A 24,461-nucleotide genomic window follows, 5' to 3' on the forward strand; every position below is an offset into this window, starting at 1 on the left:
ATTTACTGTTGGAGAAAAAAAGCATCTTTGTCACAAATTTATTTATGAGTGTTTTGATGGCCTGATCAAAAAAGATATTGTGATTGATCACATTAATGGCAAAAATTTGATAATACCTTGAATAATCTGCAGGCTATTACACTGTCAGAATTGTAAACTGGGGAATATTGACAAAAATGACAAATCTCCAAGACCAGTAAAATCTGTGAATGTAGAGACTCGTTAAGAAATAACATTTTCATAGACGTCTGCAGCTGTCAAATATTTCTGTATTTTTCCAGCTTCGGTACAATATCTTGCAGCTAATATAACCAAATCAACATTTTCAAAGAAATACAAACAAAGCACAATAATTAAGTATACCACTCCTGAATTTTGCGATGAAGTAGAACAGGAAAATACTCTTGAAATTCAGTGAAGGGAAATAACTATGTCAAGTAAAGCTTCCTCCACTTGTAGAGAGATTAAATAGTAACCTCACTTTTACTTTATAACGACTTCCACTTATAAATGAAATTATTTTTGTGGGTGGTTTTTGTGGGAATTTTTAAATAAAATGAACATTATCATTGTTTTTCCGACTTTGTCAGGTTCCTTGCCTCCCCCTCCCTGACTTTGTCAGAGACAATAGTCAGGGAAAAGAAAAAAACAAACAAAGATTAAAAAGTAAGCCATTTTTGGATTTCCAGATATTGTTGACTTCATAATAATTTTTGAAACATATAATTAATGGGCTCTGTCCGAAGCTCAAAATTCAACAGAAAACTATAATAATAACTAAAAATTCATGTGCACCTTCCCACCATGTCAGCAACATGGTAAGTACTATTTGCATTTACTGGGGTTGATTTTGGGGGGAGGTGTGCAAATAAAATTCAGTTATCTGCATAAATCTGTTGATCGTAGAGAAGGGCCCCAGGTTTGAATGTATTGTGTATATAATGCCCTAAATAGCTTCAATTTGTATATAGTGCTGAAAATAACTTAATGCTGTAAATAGCTTGAATTTGTGCAATATAACATCCTTAGAACTAAGTAGTATGTGTATGTGCCATCCTTAGAATTAAATATAACTGTTATGTACCGTCCTTAAAATTAAGTATGTGTATGTGCATTCCTTAAAATTAAGTATTTGCATGTGCCGTCCTTAGAATGAATCATGTGTATATCGTAAATACTGTAAAATAAGTATGTGTATGTGCTGTCCTTACTGTAAATACTATTAAATAAGTATGTGTATGTGCTGTCCTTAGAATTAAGTATGTATATGTGCCGTACTTAGAATTAAGAAGGTATATACTGTAAATACTGAACAATAAGTATGTGTATTGTGCGGTCCTTAGAATTAAGTACGTATATGTGCCGTCCTTAGAATTAAGTACGTATATGTGCCATCCTTAGAATTAAGTATGTATATGTGCCGTCCTTAGAATTAAGTATGTATATGTGCCGTTCTTAGAATTAAGTATGTATATGTGCCGTACTTAGAATTAAGAAGGTATATACTGTAAATACTGTACAATAAGTATGTGTATTGTGCGGTCCTTAGAATTAAGTACGTATATGTGCCGTCCTTAGAATTAAGTACGTATATGTGCCATCCTTAGAATTAAGTATGTATATGTGCCGTCCTTAGAATTAAGTATGTATATGTGCCGTCCTTAGAATTAAGTATGTGTATGTGCTGTTCTTAGAATTAAATGATTGTATATACTGTAAATACTGTAATATAAGCACGTGTATTGTGCCGTCCATGCATATCAACATAAATTAGGAACAATGCAAATATTTTTTAAAAAACAAATATTTATTATACAATCAATTCCGAAAATATTGTTAATGCGACTGTTTCTGCGATTGAAAAATTACATGACGATAATGGTAAATGTGTACAGCTTTTGATCAACTTAATCCTAAAAAAATTACAAATGATTTTGAAGTGCTACAAGAATGAAAATCTGAAGATACTCATTAGCAGCCGAATACATGTTTATTAAACTGCTCCAACAAAGACACAAACATTAGCTTGTGTAAACGATGATACGCAAGCAGATAATATAGTCCGGCAGTTCGTTCCACTCGCAACGGCGATCGGAAAAATTAGATCAGAGTTGTCTCACGAATATAAAACAAGAAAGATTGTAGGTTCGTATGTACGACAGTTGAAAAAATGTCCGATTGTAAACAATCGGATTGTGAAAGTAAAAGTTGTAATGGATTGTAAACAATCGAATAATAATTTGTGACCGTTATCCAAGGCAACTCCAGAAATTTTGGACCTCTGCCAGACCCTCGAAGCTACATAACAAGTTAAAAGATCGTTAATCGGAATAAAATTGATTTATGATCATTTGAATTAGTCACAAAAAATAAGTATAATAATGAATAAAAAATTACTTTAAGAAAAGTTTGAAAACTTGTAAGGAAAATATGTAAGAATAATATTAGCATTTAAATTTGGATGAATATTTATGGAGGAAATTAAAAATGAAATTCTTGACGATGAGATAGAACATACAAGATAACCTGATGTTTGAGTGTACATTTGTTAATTATCAAAAAAATATAATATTTATTTATTTTTTTCATTTTTATTCTGATCATAATAGTTTTTATTCTGTCTGATTATAATATTTATTTTTAATTTCATTTTGATTCCTACTCTGATTCTGACATAGTATTTTTCTCGGAAAATCTTTTTACGGTTGGGTAGTTACTTTAATGAATTTAACCCATGTAATTTGGAACGTTTAAGGCAAGAATGTGCGTAGTTCTGAATTTGATCCCTATCACATACAACTGTAATAACATGTTCTTGTTGCAGCTCATTTAACTGTTATTGTGGTTTTTTTTAAAAGTACATTAACGCAATACTGAAACTTCTAACCAGTTAGACTGAATGATCCTCGTTTACCAACTTGCTGGTTGTCACCCTATGTGTGTAAAAAAAAAAACAACACACGGTCAGGTGGAGTATTTAAATCCTTTTATTATAATTATATCATAATAATGAGTGATTCTATGCTAGCCATGGAATTTCATAAGCTAAACTAGCTAGACAGAGACTAGAGGCAATTAAGAATATCTCCCCGTCCATGATTCTGCCAAGTAACAACTGCAAGCGCATCAGGAGTCTCTGGAGGAATTTGCAGAAGGTGCTGAACACTTATTTAAACCAGTAACAAAGGCTACCGAAGGTCTTCTTCCCACGTTAGAGCAAACCGCTAAAGCAACTGGAAAAATCGTGAAAAGAACTAAACAAACAAAAATATTCTACAAGAACTTCCAGCTGAAATAGCTACTGCTCAACCACAAACACAAGAATGACTTGATAATATTGACTAGCTTCGTTTTGATCTTATACCAGAACAAGAAACAGAACATGCAGGAGAGAAAACTATTCCCATTTATAAATTTACCAAAGAAAGCATTAACCACAGCAAAAACAACAACAACAACAACAACAACAAAAAAACATAACAGCATGAAATAATTACCCATGTTTGCCATGGCAAGTTTTATTTCCTGAAAAGATATTTTGAAATCCGAGTACCATGATTATTTTGTAGGTCATAACAGCTGGTATAAGTGAATATTTCGCACACGCTATGATGTTGATCAGGCCTGAAATGATGATACAAAATATATTGCAATTATTAATTGAATGTATAACTAGTTTTCATGGTTAAATCAACAATTACTAAAACAATAACAGCCATGAAAACAACAAAAAACCAAAAAACAACAACCAGTCGAAAAAGCAGACGAAACACATGGAAGAAGTATTGCTACTCAAGGAAGAGGTCTTATCACCTGATCCCCAATAACATCCTTGCTGATGTTGATGGACTAGAAATTCTGATTGGTGGAAGATGAGCTGGCAATAATTCCCCATAAATAATTAATGAAGCAGCTGCCATTTGTCAGAGATTATTCACAGGCGGTATCATGGACATTAATGTTTTTGAGTCACTCATTGATGAAATTGTTGATGATTACTGCAGTGATTGAGAGCATACAATTAGATCAGTGAAAAGAAAATAAGATGATTATACATAATGCTCAACATGGACCTGCAATGGTCAGGGTGATGTATTCGTGATTACCAAAGTATAATCTACGGATATAGAATCGATAATGTTGTTATGGATCTATTCAGAAAGATTGCCCAAAAGGCAATACCAATTGCAAAGCAACTAGGAATGAAAACTATTGAAGTTGTTCATGATAAAGGTATTGGTACTGTCACCAACATGTAAAACATTCTCAGCAATCAAGGGTAGACCAGCACAATTAATATGCAGACTGCCACCAGTAAAACCTCAGTCAGCCAGCAAAGTTACCCAGCACTGCAATAATTTCCGCAAATGTTAGTAAAATGATAAATCAAACTGCAAATGAATGGTTGAAGAATTAACTGATGCAAAAGCGCAGAATATAACTGCAAGTCTAATAGCGGGAAGTGGTCTTCATGTTAGATGATAGCAAATATAATAAAATGTTTAAGCGTGTATCTGATCCAGCATTTGACACAGACACACCAGTTCTCAAGCATGAATCAGTGCATGATTATCAGTATTATTCTTATGATGTGCTTGTACCCGACTCACGTGGAGGAACTGAATTACAAGTTGAGGATACAAGTAGATATTTCTTGCCGGCTGAGGCATTCATTGAAATCGAAGGTTGACTCTTGAAAGCAGATAATACAGCATACGGAATTGGTGATCAAATTGGTTTTGCTAATAATGGTGTCATGGCATTATTTTACAGTGCAACATACACGATTGACAGAAGGAATATTGAATCATCTCTCGAAAATGTTGATGTTGCTACGGCAATACTTAGCCTTGCAAGATACAGTGATGATTACTCGAGGTCAGCTGGTCCATCAATGATGTTTGTAAAGGATACCGCTGATCAGCCCGTGAGCAATAACGTAACACTGAATGCAGCCGGAACTTAAGTTGCATCAATGAATGAAAATTTCAACTTGGGAATTGCATCACGTCGATCAATGTTAAACGGTGATGAAAACTTTTCATGTGTAATTCCACTATCACATATCTTTGGATTCTGCAGACATGTTAAAAAAGTTATATATGGCACTAAACACACCATTGAACTTGTAAGAAAAGCCACTGACAATGATGCAATATGGCGTTCTGCTAGGGTTGATGTAGGTAAAGTAATACTAGCAAAACTTTCGTTGTGGATGTCAACAATTACTCCATTCGCTGAATGAAGAACAACGGTTGCTCTCTTTCATGGACTCAGGTGGTAAATCAAAGTTGTCATGGTTGACAATGGCCACAGACAGTATTCAAAGCAATGTTGCTGGGTTATTTACTTGGCAGCTAGCATATCAGCAGGGGGTGTCAGCACCATGACATATTCATCACATTTCAGTAAAATGCAAGATTAGACTCCTAAACACGAAATCCAATGGTGTTTGATACGCTTATGGTTACTGAAGTTTCTTTGAGAATAAATGGACACCAAGAAGTGTTACTGACTTTGATAATAATCATGTTGCACATGCTTATCATTGATAGATGACATTCATTGGGTGTGATCAGAATGTAGATTCTGGTTATAGATATATCAGTGTGAGTTCACAGCAATATATCTGATCTATTATTTCTCACTAGCACACTTGGATTTGTTCAATCAGTCATTGATGTACACTTCTGAACTAGTTTAGCACGACTGCCCACTGGTGCTTATAGAGCAATCACTGTTATACTCTCAGACAAAGCAATGCTGCTTGAAGGTCTTTGTGGACGAATGAGAGTGATTGATGCCACAGTGGGAAACATGTAACCGGATTACTCATGATCAGTTATTAATTCCCTCATGATATTTTAATGTCATATCATCATGTTCATGTTACTCTGACTCTTGGCCAAATCAAAAAGCTACAATCAGCATTAAAAGAGAATTCTGGAGCAACAATATTGCTGAATTAGCACAGATTACAAGTGATCCGAAGGGTCCAAATAAACTATTATTGACAGAACGTCAACTCAGGCACTTCAATAACGACAAATGATCAGCGACTGGTTTTGGACTTGATCTTTCTGCAGGTGCCATTAAAGACATGGCCAAGACAGGTGGTATATTTCCACTTCTTGCAGCTATACCAGCGTTAATAGCTGCTGAAGCCCCAGCTGTTGAAAAAGCAGCTGTACCTGTGCTGTTTGAACAGCCGCTGGAATGGCATTAAAGAAAGCTACAGGCCATGGACTAAATACTTTTATAAAACAAAGGGCAATGTTTAAGGTTGCCAGGAACTCCAGCATGGTATGGCCGGGGTCTTAAGACTACCTGGTACACTTCGGTTAACATATTTCTCATATCCAATTTTGATTTACTTGATGCTGCTAAGAAATTAAATATAAAAAACTTCAGGGGTGTTTTTATGCATGATCAATTACCAAACCAACCAAACCATGTTGAAACCGGTATCATTAATCTTGATGGAAGTTCTAGTACTCACTGGGTTGCATATGTGGTTGATTCACATGGAGTTGTTTATTTTTATTCACATGGGTTGGCACCGCCAAAAGAATTTTTAGAATATGTCAGTGGACTGCATAGAACTCCAATCTGGTATTCAACATTACCAGTACAATAACTGGCTGTGAAGTACTTGCTGTGCTCGATGCTGTGTCAAGGTCGCTGACAACACCGCATAAAGTCATGCACGAGTATACCACACCATCAACCAATGTTTTAAACATGTCTTAGATAATATATAAAGTAGATATTTATGGAAGATCTGCTAAAGGCAAGCCCCAAGGTGACTCATCCAAATATACAACACTTAACAAGGTCAAGAATGAACTTGCTGATCTTTTCATCTCATAGATGTGGATCCAGATGAAGTTGTTGTTTTTCAGGAACAGCAAGGATGGTTAAAGACGAGCAATATCCCATTGACAGAAATGACTGAAGATAACTTAGTGGTGTTTGCAAAAATGGTAAAATTAAATTGCCACAAATTGTGTGCGTGTGATTTTCATGTAGCTTTAGCAATTTTTCAGTCATATCGCTATGATATCTGCAGTGTGGCTGTTTACAGTGATGTCTAGCGCTGGAATATCATGCCACAGACATGTAGTGTAATGTCCCACCCAGTCACATTATCCTGACACCAGGCCGACCAGTCCTAACACTAACTCTTAATGCTGAGCACCAAGCGAGGCAGCTGTTAGTACCATTTGAAAAGGTCTTTGGTATGACTCAGCCGGGGATCAATCCCATGACCTCCAGCATCCGATGTGGATGCTCTAACCACTAGGTCACCAGAGTGGCCATAAATGGCCAGCCAGCTTCATAAAGTCACCAAGATGACCGTTATCAAAAGAACTGAAGGTACAAGTTGTTCTGATTGATCAAACCCATGACCTCATGCATCCGAGGAGGACGCTCTAACCACTTGGCCACCAGAGTGGTCAGTCAAGGAGTAGAAAAGAAATCCAGCCCAAGTATGCCAAAGCCCATAAAACCATACAGCGATAATAAAAAACTAACTTATATTTGTGCGGTATTATATAATGCATCAACACATGAGAGTTTTTGTGTCTGCCTTGGGAAAATATCCTAGCTGGATTTGATTATCTTTATTGGTCTTGATATCCACACACTAAGAAACATCCACCAGACTTGGTTTTCAGGAGGCATTGATATGATCAAGTTCAAAAGCTTCTTCTCGCATGCACAAGCACTTTCTCATGGATGTATCATGATAAAGTTACATGATTCTCACTCACAATATCGCATTGGTCTTGATAAAATGTTTGGTTGAGAGACCTCCCACCTGACCGCATTTTTTTTACACACATGGCAGCAGAGGGGGTAAATGAGGATGCATACAAATTTGAAAATACAAGCATTAATAATGAAAATATGCTAATCCTGTGAGGGATCAGGCTTTAGAATTAATGATGCTTGTCTTCATTTTTGTAGGAAGCTTTATTTTTTAAAATAGATACTCCTAGAAAGTGGTCTGTTCGCCCTCCCTGCTGCTTGTGTGGACTCATAAATTTGTTAACTGCACATCAAAACAACTCATTCACATGAGATGCATGTCCGATCTAATATCTTGTGCGGACTCGCAAGCTTGTCAACCACATGCAAAAGCAACTCATCCACATGACTCTAATATCTTGTGTGGAGTCACAGGCTTGTCAACCACATGCAAAAGCAACTCATCCACATGACTCTAATATCTTGTGTGGAGTCACAGGCTTGTCAACTACATGTTGTTGTTGTAGGGTTTAATGACATTTTGTAGCACAAGATAGACTATACATGGCGGCCAGTATAAATGGTGGAGGATGAACCAGGGAAACCCCCAAAAGAACCCCGGACCCACAAGAAGCTACTGGCAAGCTTTCTCACATATCAACATTAAGGGTATCCAAGACTCTACCCATGCAGACAGAGGTGATATGGCAGTGATCCATAATGGTGAGCACTTTAGACCACTTGGCCCCTATTTAGACTTAAAGAACAGACGCAAGAATTTCAGGGTGTTTTTTTTTTTGTTGTTATTCTTTCTCTCTCTCAATATCTCTTTCTCTCTCTCTCTCTCGCTTGAGTCCCCACTTATGTATATGACACACATCCACCCAGTTCTCACTTATGTATGAGATACATATCTACAAAGTCCCTGCTTATGTATAATACAGACATAAACCCATACCCCACTTATGATTGATACATCCACACTTGAGTCTCCACTTATGTATAATACACATATCCACCCAGTCCCTGCTTATGTATGAGACACACACATCCACTCAGTCCCCACTTGTGTATAATACACACCTCCACCCAGACCCCACTTATTTATGATACACACATCCATCCAATCCCCATTTCTGTATGACACACACTTCCACCCAGTTCGCACCTATGTATGAGACTCATACTTTAAGAACCCCATGCTCCAGTCCTTTCAATTTTTATACTAAATATGACTGATTCCTTATGTTGCATGGCTCTAAATTTATATACTTCTTATGATAAACTTTGTTTCCATGGCAACCAAATAAATACTGAATACAGACAATTCTATGTATAAAAAGGCACCTCTAAGGAAAAGGAGCATCACCTGTATAAATCTAAGTCATTGATACACTTGTATAAATCTAATACTGGCTGTGTACCAAGGTTAGCTAAAAGATATATAAAGATTTGAGAATTATACTCCCAAAGTTAAAATGTTTCTGAATAGACAGACATACATTTATATCCACCCCAATTTACTGTACACAGCAGAAGGATAACCCAAAAATTATATACAAACTTTAAGTGAAGTGCTGCTGAAAGAAAGAGATCCCTTCAACATCACACATAAATGAAACAAAATCTGTACTACTTACTGAAATGCTACAGGTTTGACCAGTAAATCCACGTGAACAGTTGCACTCATAGCTGCCATTCAGGTTTCCACAGGTGCCATTATTTAGGCATGAAATGTTCATACATTCGTTGATGTCTGTTTCACACCTGAGAGGAACAAATATACATGAAAGAATTATCCAAGAGGAAAATGTAAATATGAGAAACGGAAATATCTGGTCCTTCATGGCCTTCTTTAATTTCTAGTTCAAGTTTAGAAAGGAGTATGTCTTTGCTTCGAGTGTCCTTCCATTTAACAAGCATGTCTGTGTAGCTGTTATGTACATTTAATAAATGAATCTCCTGCGTAGATGTAAAAACTCCAAACTGATCAAAGTTGACTCAATTTACACACTGCATATATATACAAATATATCACACTACTCCCCTTTAGCATAGCATTTCACAGGCAAATGCCACTAGATAAGCACTCAGGGGATGTACTCATTTTGTATTCAAAGCTGATCCCTGTGAAGGTGTAAGACAGTAAATCACAGGTAAATTTAAAAATAATAATATAAGATTTGCATGGTGCATCCTCATTAAAATAGATAAGATCAGCAGGTTCATTGAGACCAACTGGCACACTGTACATGTCACACAAATGCTGATTCAGACAGTACAGTGACTAATAATAGGTGTAAGTTATAATTTTACTAAGATCATGTATATACAGCTATGTATATTACAAAATGGAGAACCTAGTTTTCTATCTTCACCTTTCAACACTTCAAGGTGTCCACTGGTCTGAAACTTTTACTTTAGGCACTGACCATTTCATATGAAGAGGTAAGATTTATAAAAGATATTGTACCAACCAGTGAATAGTTCCAAAAAAGTTTCTTGTTCTGATTTGCAAAAATACCCAACTAATTATGTTCATTATATTTGTTAAAAATTGACTGCACTGAGGTAAAAGAAAAATAATGTTTATAAAGACCCCCTGACACACATCCAAAATATGGTTGGTCCCTTACCTGCCCAAGGTACATATTTATATAGCTAGAAGACAGCAACACAAACATGACGCCCTTCTGGGTATGAGATAACTCAACTGACCAACATCTACCAAAATAGCTTTGAGCTGAAACAAATAACTTAATATTCAAATCTGAATACATTTTGTTAACCAATATTATATTAGAAAATTGGTATTCAAAGAGTTATTTGTAATACCCAGTGAATAACAATGCCTAAAACCATGCTTAGCAGTTGACTATGCTTAACAAAGGCACTCCTTCTGTTATTGTTGTGGATTTAATGCTATTTTTCAGCACATGAGAGGCTATACCATTGGTGGCAAGTATATGTGGTGCAGGAACAACATGGAAGAATCCTGGGAAAGGACCACTAAGCCACAGGAACCTATTGGCAAGCTTTTTCAAATACCCATGCTGGCTGAGCCTGAAATTCAAACCTACATGGACATAGCTGAGATATAAGTGGTCTGAAAAGACAAGCACCTTAAACCACTCTGCCACCCAGGGTACCCACTCCTTCTGTTAGTTAAACAAGTGAAAACTATCGATAACTTACACTCCACTTTGCCCAGATAACACACAAGGCTCAAAATCTTGACTCCCCAGTTATGTACTAATTTTCATATGCTTCTAGTATGCCATGCACTTTTACTTGGATCCAGTTTTGAGCCAAAGCTTTCAGTAGGCCATGTGAATAGACCACTTTCAATTCTGATTGACAATTATTAGGTGGAACACTTTTTCATCCAGCAAATGAGGAAAGGTGATGGGTACAATAGAAAACTGTCATTACATATCCATCAGATGTCTAAGGTTCATGTTATGATGTTACTATTGGACACTAATTTCATGGTCACCAGGGTCAAAGGTCATAAAGTGTAAAAGCATGATATTTCACTATTTTCGATAAAAACGTGAAGAACACCTATTTAGGAAACACTTATTCAGATATCCTTTATATTTAGATTTTTATGCTGAAACATAAGCTATATCCACTGATCTTATCTGTATGTCTTTATTGTTGTTTCTTGGTATTTTTACACAGATGTTTGTGGCAATAGGGAGCATACATAGATTATATACTGTAATGAGGTAGCTTATATTTGTATGCAGCATGGAAAAATAGCATCCATATTTTTATACTCAATCATATTATCATGTAATAGCGAGAGAAAAGACTTAACTGATTTCAGATTTTCCTTAAGGTGACACTAAATCGTTTCATATTATTGACCATGTGGTAAACTTTTATCTGAAGCAAGATCCATAATTTATTTACATGTTAGTCCCTTATTATTTACACTGGTGCCAAGGAAGCATGATTTTCTCTTGTATATACAAAGGGATGATTCTAATGCAGAAACACATTTGTGCAGGATCAAATTCTGGCCTATGATGTGGATGAGTGACTGCCTATCTCCTTATAGCCTTGTTATATGTGTTTAATTAAGTCTTATAATTAGTGATTTTATGGGAAAAACGGTCTATTGACAGTCCACTCCTTTCATCATTAACTTCAGGTAAGCAGTCATGAATCTTATATATAATGTATATGAAATTTCTTCAGTTTGGCGTAGTCTACTTCTCTTTGAGTTTGAAAATCTTGAGTTTTAAAGATATTTGTGTGTTATGGGGGAGGGGTGAAGGTAATAAAACAAGAGGGTTATTGAAGAAGTGTGAGCTTTTGTTGTGCCAATCATTCTCTGATGAGATTAAACATTATACATGTTAAAAATAATAGAGCTTTATTTTGATGGCTGATGGCTTCAAGTTGAGGGGAAAATCATTAGTTGTGGCCATAGCTCAGTGCTACCTTAATTACCCTGGACTCAAATAGATTTGTATCAGCATTTGCAACCAATCAGAACTGAATGTGGTCTATTAACTGTATCACTAAAAATCATGGTATAGTGTGTAGATAATATCCAAGTCAGCAATCCCTTTCAGGAAAGTAACATAATTGGAAATTTGAGCACTATGATTAAATACATTCACCCCTGCAATTCAGTCTAAATTGTATTTTGTAAATATTAAAATTTATACAACTGAGTCACTGATTGTGTGCTTGCATTGTCTTGTTTTATATTACTCTGGTCAACTTGCATTCAAAGTCAATTTATGTGATTTTCATGGTGAAAATTTGTTGAGAAAGTTCCTGTATTTAATAATCATGGATACTGCCCTTTTGTGCATAATCAGCTTGAAAATAAACTGGGGAAAAAAGCACTTACATTTAGCTTATTATTAGCCCAACTCTAAAAGAACATTTACTCAAAAACCCTAAGTGGCCGAGTGGTCTAAAGCGCTCACCGTTACGGATCACTGCCATCTCACCTCTGTCTGCGTCGGTTCGAGTCTCGGATTCGGCTAATGTGGTTATGTGAGAAAGCTTGCCAGTAGCTTCTCGTAGGTCGGTGGTTCTTTCCGGGGGTTTTCCGGGTTCTTCCTCCACCATTAATACTGGCCGCCATGTATAGCCTATCTTGTGCTGAAAAATGGCATTAAGCCCTACAACAACAACAACAACAAAAACCCTAAAATGTCATACAGTAATATATAACTTATGACTGAATTCACTCAGTTTTCAATCAGTGCAGTGGGTGAAAGTGTCACAATTTCTCCAAGGTTTCACCTAAGCTTTTGTCCATCCATATTTGACAGCGCAACATTTTCATTCATTCATTATTTGACAAAATCTATGCTAGGATGACTTGATTCAATATTAATCAAATTTTGTTCAGCTGTTGTTTGCCAATTTCATGGAAAAGGAGCATCACCTGTATAAATCTAAGTCATTGATACACTGTATAAATCTAAGTCATTGATACACCTGTATAAATCTAAGTCATTGATACACTTGTATAAATCTAAGTCATTGTTGTTGTTGTTGTAGAGTTTAACGCCATTTTTCAGCACATGATAGGCTATCCATGGCAGCCAGTATTATTGGTGGAGGAAGAACCCGGGAAACCCCGGAAAGAAACACTTACCCTCTAGAAGCTACTGGCAAACTTTCTCACATGCCCACAGTTGGCTGAATCTAAGACTTGAACCCACACAGACAGAGGTGCGATGGCAGCGATCTGTAACGGAGAGTGCTTTAGACCACTCGGCCACTTGGGGCCCCCATGATGTACATGAATATATCCAGCAAAGTCATTGATACACTTGTATAAATCTAAGTTATTGATACACTTGCATAAATATTAGTCATTGATATCAGAATGTTTTCTGCCAAATTTTGAGACAAGCAGTATCTGAGACTAAATTATTTACAGTTGTTTTTATATATATTTTAAAAATTGCAGTCATATCCAGTTGTGGACTGGCACCATTTTTACAAAACAGAATTAATTTTATGTCAGAATACACTCTAAAATCTGGTCACATTTTGTTGAGCAGTGTTTGAAAAGAAGTCACTTTAGTAACAGTGGCCATATTTGACAGCAAAGCAGCAACATTTGGAAAATCCCAAAAGTTATTTCCAAGGTTACTCTATCTCTTTGGTCCAATTCATGTCAAATACAATGTATTAAGTCATTTAATGGTAATTTGTATTGTAGCAATGACAGCCATATTTCACAGAGGATCTGTGCACCATTTACATAAATTGGAAAGCCCTCAATACCATGATGCTTCCTGTGCTATTTGAATTGCTTGTGAGAAGTAATTTACATCATTTTCTATCGTTAGCATTGGTGGCCATATTTAATGAAGGATTGGAATTATTTGTAAATATTTGAAAGTCTTCTAAGCAGGAATGCTTTCTGTCAACTTTGTTCAAATTATGTTGAACATTTTATTAGAAGTCATTTAAAGTTTCTGAATTTTTCTTAGCTCTGCCATTATTTGATCATGGATTGGCATCACTTGAAAGTTCTTTGTATGTTAAATTTGGTAAAATAATGTTGAGTGGTTTGTCAAGAAAAATTGTTTACATGCTTTGGTGTCTTCATTAATGGTGGCCATCTTTGTCGCAAAAGCTTATCAAATCTGAAAGGCCTTGACTTGTGGCAAAAGCTTATCAAATTTGAAAGGCCTTGACTTGTGGCAAAAGCTTATCAAATTTGAAAGGCCTTGACTTGTGGCAAAAGCCTATCAAATTTGAAAGGCCTTGACTTGGGGCTAAAGCTTATCAAATCTGAAAGGCCTTGACTTGTGACTAAAGCTTATCAAATCTGAAAGGCCTTGACTTGTGACTAAAGCTTATCAAATCTGAAAGGCCTTGACTTGTGGCAAAAGCTTATCAAATTTGAAAGGCCTTGACTTGTGGCAAAAGCCTATCAAATTTGAAAGGCCTTGACTTGGGGCTAAAGCTTATCAAATCTGAAAGGCCTTGACTTGTGGCAAAAGCTTATCAAATCTGAAAGGCCTTGACTTGTGACTAAAGCTTATCAAATCTGAAAGGCCTTGACTTGTGGCAAAAGCTTATCAAATTTGAAAGGCCTTGACTTGTGGCAAAAGCCTATCAAATTTGAAAGGCCTTGACTTGTGACTAAAGCTTATCAAATCTGAAAGGCCTTGACTTGTGGCAAAAGCCTATCAAATTTGAAAGGCCTTGACTTGTGACTAAAGCTTATCAAATTTGAAAGGCCTTGACTTGTGGCAAAAGCCTATCAAATTTGAAAGGCCTTGACTTGTGACTAAAGCTTATCAAATCTGAAATGCCTTGACTTGTGGCAAAAGCTTATCAAATCTGAAAGGCCTTGTCTTCTTTAATGACAGATGATGCATGACAGAGTAGGACCATATCATCTCTTGGCCTTAATGGATGTCAAGCAAGCTAAAAACGAAGTTCAACCAATCGGTCTGCCTGAGTTATAAACCAGCTTGAAACATCAAACAGCTTCAACCCCACCCCATACCACAATGGTAAAATTGGCAGATTAAAAGTCAAAGCTCCACTGATGTTGATAAATCATGTCTCCAACACATCTGGCTCCTACTTACATAAATTTATTAATGGGGACATGTAATGAATATGTAGTCAAATAGAGGTTAACCTTTGTTTTTGTGTTACCCAGGGAAACACACACACACACACGCACACACACAATGAAACAGCTCATTTTCTACATTATGGCTGCCTTAATAGATGCATCACTAATGATGTCCATTGAAAACAGACCTTTGTACCATCATTACCTATTGTCAGGTATGACAGCAATCTTGTTTCTAATGCCAGGCTGTAGTTAACATAGTTTCCATGGACCCTGAATTGTTAGAACACAAAATAGTGTTGAAATACTATATTTTTTTTATCAGATTAAGGTCAGGAAAATATTGGTGCCAAGAACAGTTCTTAGATTGCTAAGGGTAGATATTCTAATAATCTTTTGAAACTATACTAAGTCTACTGTTGCAAATTTTTTTACCTGAAACAAGTATAACATGCACACAGTATTCAATACCAACTACACAATAAGAAAGTGACCATTTAATCTTCTAGTGAGTGGAGATCCTGGGATTTTGTCTACAAAAACTTCTGATCCCAAATAGCTTTAAAAAATTATATTCTTGCTTTGAGAAAAAAGAACTAATTGTACCTATTCTATCAGCTGAACAGAAAACTGAATTGAGTAAACAAAAATTTCCAGCTTGAATGAAAATCTAGGCCCTCCCTCCCCACTTAAATGGCTAGTCTTTAAGATAAAACAAATTTCCTGTGCAGTGTAAGTCTATATGGCCTAGTGGTCTAGAAATCTCTATGGCTTAGTGGTCAAGAAATCTATATTGCTTAGCGCTCTATCAATCTCCATGGCCTAGTGGTCTATAAATCTCCATGGCCTAGAAGTCCAGAAATGTCTATGGCCTAGTGGTCTAGAAATTTCCATGGCCTAGATCTCTAGAAATCTACAGTGCCTCATGGTCCAGAAATGTCTATGGCCTAGTGGTCTAGAAATTTCCATGGCCTAGATCTCTAGAAATCTACAGTGCCTCGTGGTCCAGAAATGTCTATGACCTAGTGGTCTAGAAATGTCCATGGCTTAGTGGTCTAGAAATGTCCATGGCTTAGTGGTCTAGAAATGTCTATGGCTTAGTGGTCTAGAAATGTCCATGGCTTAGTGGTCTAGAAATGTCCATGGCTTAGTGGTCTAGAAATGTCTATGGCTTAGTGGTCTAGAAATGTCCATGGCTTAGTGGTCTAGAAATGTCTATGGCTTAGTGGTCTAGAAATTTCCATGGCTTAGTGGTCTAGAAATGTCTATGGCTTAGTGGTCTAGAAATGTCCATGGCTTAGTGGTCTAGAAATGTCTATGGCTTAGTGGTCTAGAAATGTCTATGGCTTAGTGGTCTAGAAATGTCCATGGCTTAGTGGTCTAGAAATGTCCATGGCTTAGTGGTCTAGAAATGTCTATGGCTTAGTGGTCTAGAAATGTCCATGGCTTAGTGGTCTAGAAATGTCCATGGCTTAGTGGTCTAGAAATGTCCATGGCTTAGTGGTCTAGAAATGTCTATGGCTTAGTGGTCTAGAAATGTCTATGGCTTAGTGGTCTAGAAATGTCTATGGCTTAGTGGTCTAGAAATGTCTATGCCTTCGTGGTCTAGAAATGTCCATGGCTTAGTGTTCTAGAAATGTCCATGGCTTAGTGGTCTAGAAATGTCTATGGCTTAGTGGTCTAGAAATGTCTATGGCTTAGTGGTCTAGAAATGTCTTTGGCTAAGTGGTCTAGAAATGTCCATGGCTTAGTGGTCTAGAAATGTCCATGGCTTAGTGGTCTAGAAATGTCTATGGCTTAGTGGTCTAGAAATGTCCATGGCTTAGTGGTCTAGAAATGTCTATGGCTTAGTGGTCTAGAAATGTCCATGGCTTAGTGGTCTAGAAATGTCCATGGCTTAGTGGTCTAGAAATGTCTATGGCTTAGTGGTCTAGAAATGTCTATGGCTTAGTGGTCTAGAAATGTCCATGGCTTAGTGGTCTAGAAATGTCCATGGCTTAGCGGTCTAGAAATGTCCATGGCTTAGTGGTCTAGAAATGTCTATGGCTTAGTGGTCTAGAAATGTCCATGGCTTAGTGGTCTAGAAATGTCTATGGCTTAGTGGTCTAGAAATGTCCATGGCTTAGTGGTCTAGAAATGTCTATGGCTTAGTGGTCTAGAAATGTCTATGGCTTAGTGGTCTAGAAATGTCCATGGCTTAGTGGTCTAGAAATGTCCATGGCTTAGTGGTCTAGAAATGTCTATGGCTTAGTGGTCTAGAAATGTCCATGGCTTAGTGGTCTAGAAATGTCTATGGCTTAGTGGTCTAGAAATGTCTATGGCTTAGTGGTCTAGAAATGTCCATGGCTTAGTGGTCTAGAAATGTCTATGGCTTAGTGGTCTAGAAATGTCTATGGCTTAGTGGTCTAGAAATGTCCATGGCTTAGTGGTCTAGAAATGTCTATGGCTTAGTGGTCTAGAAATGTCCATGGCTTAGTGGTCTAGAAATGTCTATGGCTTAGTGGTCTAGAAATGTCCATGGCTTAGTGGTCTAGAAATGTCCATGGCTTAGTGGTCTAGAAATGTCCATGGCTTAGTGGTCTAGAAATGTCTATGGCTTAGTGGTCTAGAAATGTCTATGGCTTAGTGGTCTAGAAATGTCCATGGCTTAGTGGTCTAGAAATGTCCATGGCTTAGTGGTCTAGAAATGTCTATGGCTTAGTGGTCTAGAAATGTCCATGGCTTAGTGGTCTAGAAATGTCCATGGCTTAGTGGTCTAGAAATCTCCATGGCCTAGTGATCTAGAAATCTCTAAGCTTTTTGGTCTAGAGTTATTTCTTTTATAAAAGGATTTAATAAATTGGATATTTTTCTACCTGGACTGGAATTTATTAAGTAATCAAACTTTTAAAAAAATCAAATTGGTTATCTTGTGAACATTGCAAATTATGAAGTTACTTTTCCTAGCCGAATTTTAATCATCAAGATGTTAACAATTTTTTTCTGAATGTATCAAATGGCTTAGTGATCTAGTTAAGGTGCATTCAATGATGACAGGTGTGCCTCTATTCAAATGAATGTTCTCACTGTGGTTAGAACAATTATTTCAAACATCTGGAACTTTTACCAATATCATCATTACCATAGATCGAACATGCCATAAAAAGGATGGACTATGTTTACGTCAGGAGAAATATATATTAAAATATTTACTAGATCCTTAAAGTTAAATTGCTTAGCATAGTTTTAAAAGATTATAAAATTATTTATGTGCTTCTTGTCAATTTGTAAAATATCCAGAAATTCAAAGAATATTATATTAATACAGATAGCTCTGAATCAGATAGTTCTGGCATTTTAGCCAAGAGTTGAAATTTGTATTAGAGCTGCATAGAACAAAGATAGTTAGTACTCAAACAAAATTTGCCAGCATGATCGTATTTGTCCCTGACTGTGTACATTTGCCCACAATGAAGTAATTTGTTTAAAAAGTAAGTCACTGTCAAACATCTGAAATCATAATTCATGTCAATTTTTGCACTGTTTAATTTTCTGTACTGAGCTGATCCATTACCAATTATATTTGTACTAATATATCTGTACAAAGAAGTTTGTTTCATTATTTAAAAAAACTCATTTCTTGTACAAATAAGTGGTTAGAGCATCCTCCTTGGATGCAAGAGGTCATGGGTTCGATCCCCATATGAGTCATACCAAAGACTTATAAAAAGGGTACCTACAGCTGCCTTGCTTGGCTCTCAGCATTAAGAGGTCAATGTTAGGACTGGCTGGCCTGGTGTCAGGATAATCTGACTGGGTGGGACATGATGCTACATGTCCGTGGCATGATGCCTCAGTGCTAGACATCACCATAAATTATCACACTGCATACATCAGTGATATGACTGAATTTTTTTAAAGCTACATTAAAAATCCAAATCACACACACACACACACTGAACAAATAAGATAAAAATCAAAAGATTACCTTTTAGAATTCAAGTATATATGCAAATAAGGATGAAAATGTGTTCCACTGTCAATTTACAACGGCAATGTGATGTACTTTCATTGAGTTTGTATGAGTTGGGTAATTGTGTGTTCTTAATGTGGCACATTGTATGTCAGGAAACATGCTGTTACCAGTGCTAAAACAGACAGACACAATGTGTCAAGAGAGACATGTGTTCAAGGAAATGTACTGTTACCAGTGCTAAGATAGAGGCACTCTTGGAGAACATCCAAATTTGAATGACACAATTCATAAAGTTAGTGATATTTATTGTAAAAATAATGTCATTGACCTTTAACCTTTGAAGAATTGTATGATCAGCTATTTCAAGAGACATCAATACCCAGAAGATGGCTTGTCATGTGGCACTGTTCGAGATGGGCACTTCAGGTGACTTATTTGTGAGACTGTCAAATGAAGTCATATGTAGATTTGCATGTGACTGGAATTTGATGTAGGATATGATGATGGCAACATGGACATCACAATGACGATCACAAAATAACTACCAGGTTGATGTGATCCAACAAGGACTGGCATACATATGACATTTTCAGATTTGCTTTTTTTCCTAGGTGATAATTTCTCTAAATGTAAATTGACTATGTTCAATTAATACTTGTTTATCAATGCCAGTAAACTTCTAAATGAGAGACTACAATTATACTCAGATCAGCTATATACAAACATCATGTGACTGCTTGATCAACATGCAGCAACTGCCGTATATACTCACTTATAAGACCAATCCAACTGGAAACTGACACAGACCCAGATATGCTGTTGTGCATTATGCTACAGCAAATCAGGATCTTGGTTGATTGCAGTTTGACCCGACTTATAAGTAAGTATCAGATAAACTGATCTCTAATTGTTAGCCCAACTTTATCTGTTATATGCCAATAGCATATCTGATGAAGACAGAGAGGGTAAAGGTCTTCATATTAGACATGGACATCCAAGTTAGCAGACCACCTGAAATGTAAACACTGTATTCAAATGATAACAATGTATGTGTTCCTGGCTTAACAAGAGCAAAGTTGATGACTGTCCTAACAATGATCTACTGATTACTGATGGTTACATGACTTATATTTGCAAAAGATAAAGGTTTGGGGTGGGTGGGGTGGGGAAGATTGTGTCCTGATGGTGAGGGGTGGGGGTGAATGTGTCCTGATGTATGTTAAAGTAGAGTATATCAGTTCAAATGATAACACAGGACATCCACACTGACTGGATAATGGGGATATGTGGATGGAGTGGTGGTGGTATCAAGGTGTCCTTATTTATGTTGAAATGGTATATCAGTGAAAAGGATTAAAAATTAAAAATAGGACACCCACTCTGACTGGATAATGGGGGTATGTGGATGGAGTGGTGGTGGTATGAAGGTGTCCTTATTTATGTTGAAATGGTATATCAGTGAAAAGGATTAAAAATTAAAAATAGGACACCCACTCTGACTGGATAATGGGGATATGTGGATGGAGTGGTGGTGGTATGAAGGTGTCCTTATTTATGTTGAAATAGTATATCAGTGAAAAGGATTAAAAATTAAAAATAGGACACCCACTCTGACTGGATAATGGGGGTATGTGGATGGAGTGGTGGTGGTATGAAGGTGTCCTTATTTATGTTGAAATGGTATATCAGTGAAAAGGATTAAAAATTAAAAATAGGACACCCACTCTGACTGGATAATGGGGGTACAAAATAAGTGGTAGATCTGGACAATGCTGCTACAACTGATAGTAGAAAGTTACAGTCAGGGAAATCACTCATATAACACAGCCTAGTTACACAGTCGGGGAAATCACTCATATAACACAGCCTAGTTACACAGTCGGGGAAATCACTCATATAACACAGCCTAGTTACACAGTCAGGGAAATCACTCATATAACACAGCCTAATTAGTCTCCCTCATAGACAAATAGTGCAAGAAAATTGGCAAGGTTCCATTGATTACAAGTTTTAAACTCAGCTCTATATATCCACAAATTTTAGAACAAAACAAAATTCTGGGAGAAACAGATGATAACAAAACTGCTTTGGAATGAACATATCCAGATTTTGAAAATAAAATTCTATGTTGAGGTTATCATACAGAGTAAAATCATATTTATCAATGAAACATATCATTATGTACTATAAAATATACATTCAACCTGATCTAGAATACTGTGATGTTGTTTGGGGAAATATATATCTGACATACAATAATCATTCCATTTTTTTATTGCATGTAATCAAGAATAGTAACAACATTTAGTATCCAGTGAATTCTTACAGTTATATAATTAATCTACCCGAAAAGGGACAAACTTAAATAAGACAGCTCCAATGTATATGCTGAAATTCAAGTGAGACGAAAAGGTAACACACCAAAATTAAGTGAGATGCACACAAAGCAGCAACTAAACATTTGGAAGTGTAATTGTTAAAGAGGCACAGTTATTCCAATACACAGAGACGTAATAAGGGAAAGAAAGGAAGTATCTCTCATTAATATAACAATAAGAAGATAATATAAAGAAGAGGAGCTGAAGAAATTGAAATCTGGGAATCTGATTTGATTTTGTCAGGAGTGCGATGAACATTGGGCTGTTTATGATGGGGAAGACAAGAAGCACTATTAAGCAAAGCAACTGAATTATTGGCCAATCAAAACACTTCAAAATGAAATAAAGGTGGTAAAATCGGCAGTGGTTTAAACAGCCTTCCTTAACTGCATTTACTGAATGATGCCAGACATGTCAGTCTGTGCAGTGTAATTAAAATAATAACATGCATTTTGCAAGATGGCAACTGGGTGCTATTTGTCATATTTTTGTTTTTTTTCTGTGACGATTCAGGATTTTTTTAATGTTCTGATTTTATCTTTTAAAGTATTCCGTGGGGGCGAAAGTTTGTCAAGGTGACATGTTTCTATGTGCTAAATGTAACAAAAGTGATTCCAACATTCCTGTACTTGGAGTTGTACTGGTGTCAATGCTACCCCCTGACAATGTCATAGCAGTGTCAGTGGGAGTGTAAACCAAGCATGGACACATCTAGTAACAACGGGAAACTTGATGAGGTACTGTACTTTGTTCCAAAGAGACTCAGCGTATTAATGTATGATATTATCATTCTGTGGACACATTAGTTAATCATGATATTGAAGCCACAAAGGATGGAGCTGTTCGCTAAAGTAGGAACTGATGAGAGGTGATTAAAGGGAATCAGAAGTATTTCAAAATGTGAGTCATAATGAATTTAAATATTATGTAGATTGTTACAGTGAACCATGCTTTGCAGTTCTTCATTGCCGAAATGGTTATGTGAACATCACCACAATCTTGAAAGATATGGAGGGGTTTAAGTCTCCAATAGAAATTATGAAGATGACACAATCTGACATACTGAATGGCAACTAGCAACATTTATGCAGAGGCTGTATGTTCGGTCATGACCCAAGCTGTGCCCACATTACGGTCATCATCAAGGAAAGTCTGTAGTGACATGGAGGCTGAAGATGAACTAACTAGTCGTGAGATACACCTAGCAGAGACACTGTATTCAATAAATTCCATTTTGTCAATTCCAGATGCTGATGAATTTGAAGGAACCAATGGAAGAACTCTTTTAAGATAATGAACAAAGAAGCAGTCTGTGTTTATGTTTATATTACAACATAGATATCCAACAATCACTTTTTAAACATGGCAAGTGAGGATGTGGATACAAGGAGTTTACAACATTATGTTTATTATGAAGGTAACAAACAAGATTCAGACAAAAAGAATTGATATGAATGTTGAGGGATAAAATATAAAACTGCCACAGTGTCTGAGGCAACATCTTTAGCAAACAGGCATAAGAGAGACTTTGAGGCAGCAAAAAAGAAAGTAAAATAGGACACAACTAAGGGAACAATATCAGCTAATTAGGTTGCCATCTACCCATGGCGTGAATTTTTTATATCAAGATTTTTTGCAGTTTGTTCAAACAATATTGCAGTTTTGGACATCACAAAGCCTATTTGAGTTGCTGATATCCTACAAGGGAAAGCCATTTTAAAACTAAATGAGAATGAAATAGAAAACAAGAAAACTCTCTTTAACACAACCTACTGACTAGCCAGTTATTATGGAAAATCTTTCAAGAAATAAATATATTGTACATGTATTCATTCTGTTGTTCCTATTGACAAAGTACATTCTTCTCATTGAGTCTAGACATGAGAGTGACATTTTGGGACAAGTGAAAAGGCATGCAGAAGCAGAGATCACATGATACATAGCAATATCAGTCAAATATCACATGATATGTGATGATATCATAGTCAAACATCATATGACATGTGGAAATATTAGAGTTAAATATAACAATATTTGGCAATATCAGAGACAACTATCACGATATGTGGCAATATCTGAGTCAAATATTACATGATATGTGGCAATATCAGAGACAAATATTACATGATATGTGGCAATATCAGAGACAAATATTACATAATAACATGATATGTGACTATATTTGAACCATGCTTCACATGACATGTCTATATCAGAACCAAATACATGTATTACATGACATGTGGCTATATTAGAAACAAATACCACCTGGTATGTGGCTATATAAAAGCCAAAGATCACAAAATATGTGGCTATATCAGAGTCAAAGATCACAAAATATGTGGCTATATCAGAGTCAAAGATCACAAAATATGTGGCTATATCAGAGTCAAAGATCACAAAATATATGGCTATATCAGAGTCAAAGATCACAAAATATGTGGCTATATCAGAGTCAAAGATCACAAAATATGTGGCTATATCAGAGTCAAAGATCACAAAATATGTGGCTATATCAGAGTCAAATACCAATCAAGCAACAAAACACCATTATGATTATAGATTAGCAATGTAGGACAATATTTAATACAGTATAAATTGTAGCCTTTCTCATCATACAAAAATAATTTCTTCACCTGTAGTGTCAAACAGACTGAACTCTGCAATTTCGGTACTTCTACAATTTTGTATGGCCATCAGTATAACTTTATTTAAAGAAAACAAAAATATCACAGTGCCTTAGAACATTACGGGGTTTATCTTGTTCAATGCAAAAAGTAAGATAATATTTTATCTG

General features: G+C 36.2%; 1 protein-coding gene across 5 annotated transcripts in view; it reads right to left on the reverse strand.

Moving 5' to 3' along the window:
• Positions 1-24,461, reverse strand: part of LOC149780038 (uncharacterized) — a 241,163-nt gene that overhangs the window by 97,578 nt on the left and 119,124 nt on the right. For all 5 annotated transcript variants that reach the window (XR_016414990.1, XM_089936796.1, XM_089936797.1 and 2 more), the window contains exon 20: positions 9,393-9,519. Coding sequence is in view for 4 of the 5 variants with exons in the window: in XM_089936796.1 (XP_089792922.1) it covers positions 9,393-9,519 (127 nt within the window). In the remaining variant the exon portion in view is untranslated. The remainder of the gene's footprint in view (positions 1-9,392; positions 9,520-24,461) is intronic.

Source organism: Sinohyriopsis cumingii, chromosome 16 (genome assembly GCF_028554795.1).
Source record: "Sinohyriopsis cumingii isolate HCF-2022 chromosome 16, ASM2855479v2, whole genome shotgun sequence".
Lineage (NCBI taxonomy): Eukaryota > Metazoa > Mollusca > Bivalvia > Unionida > Unionidae > Sinohyriopsis > Sinohyriopsis cumingii.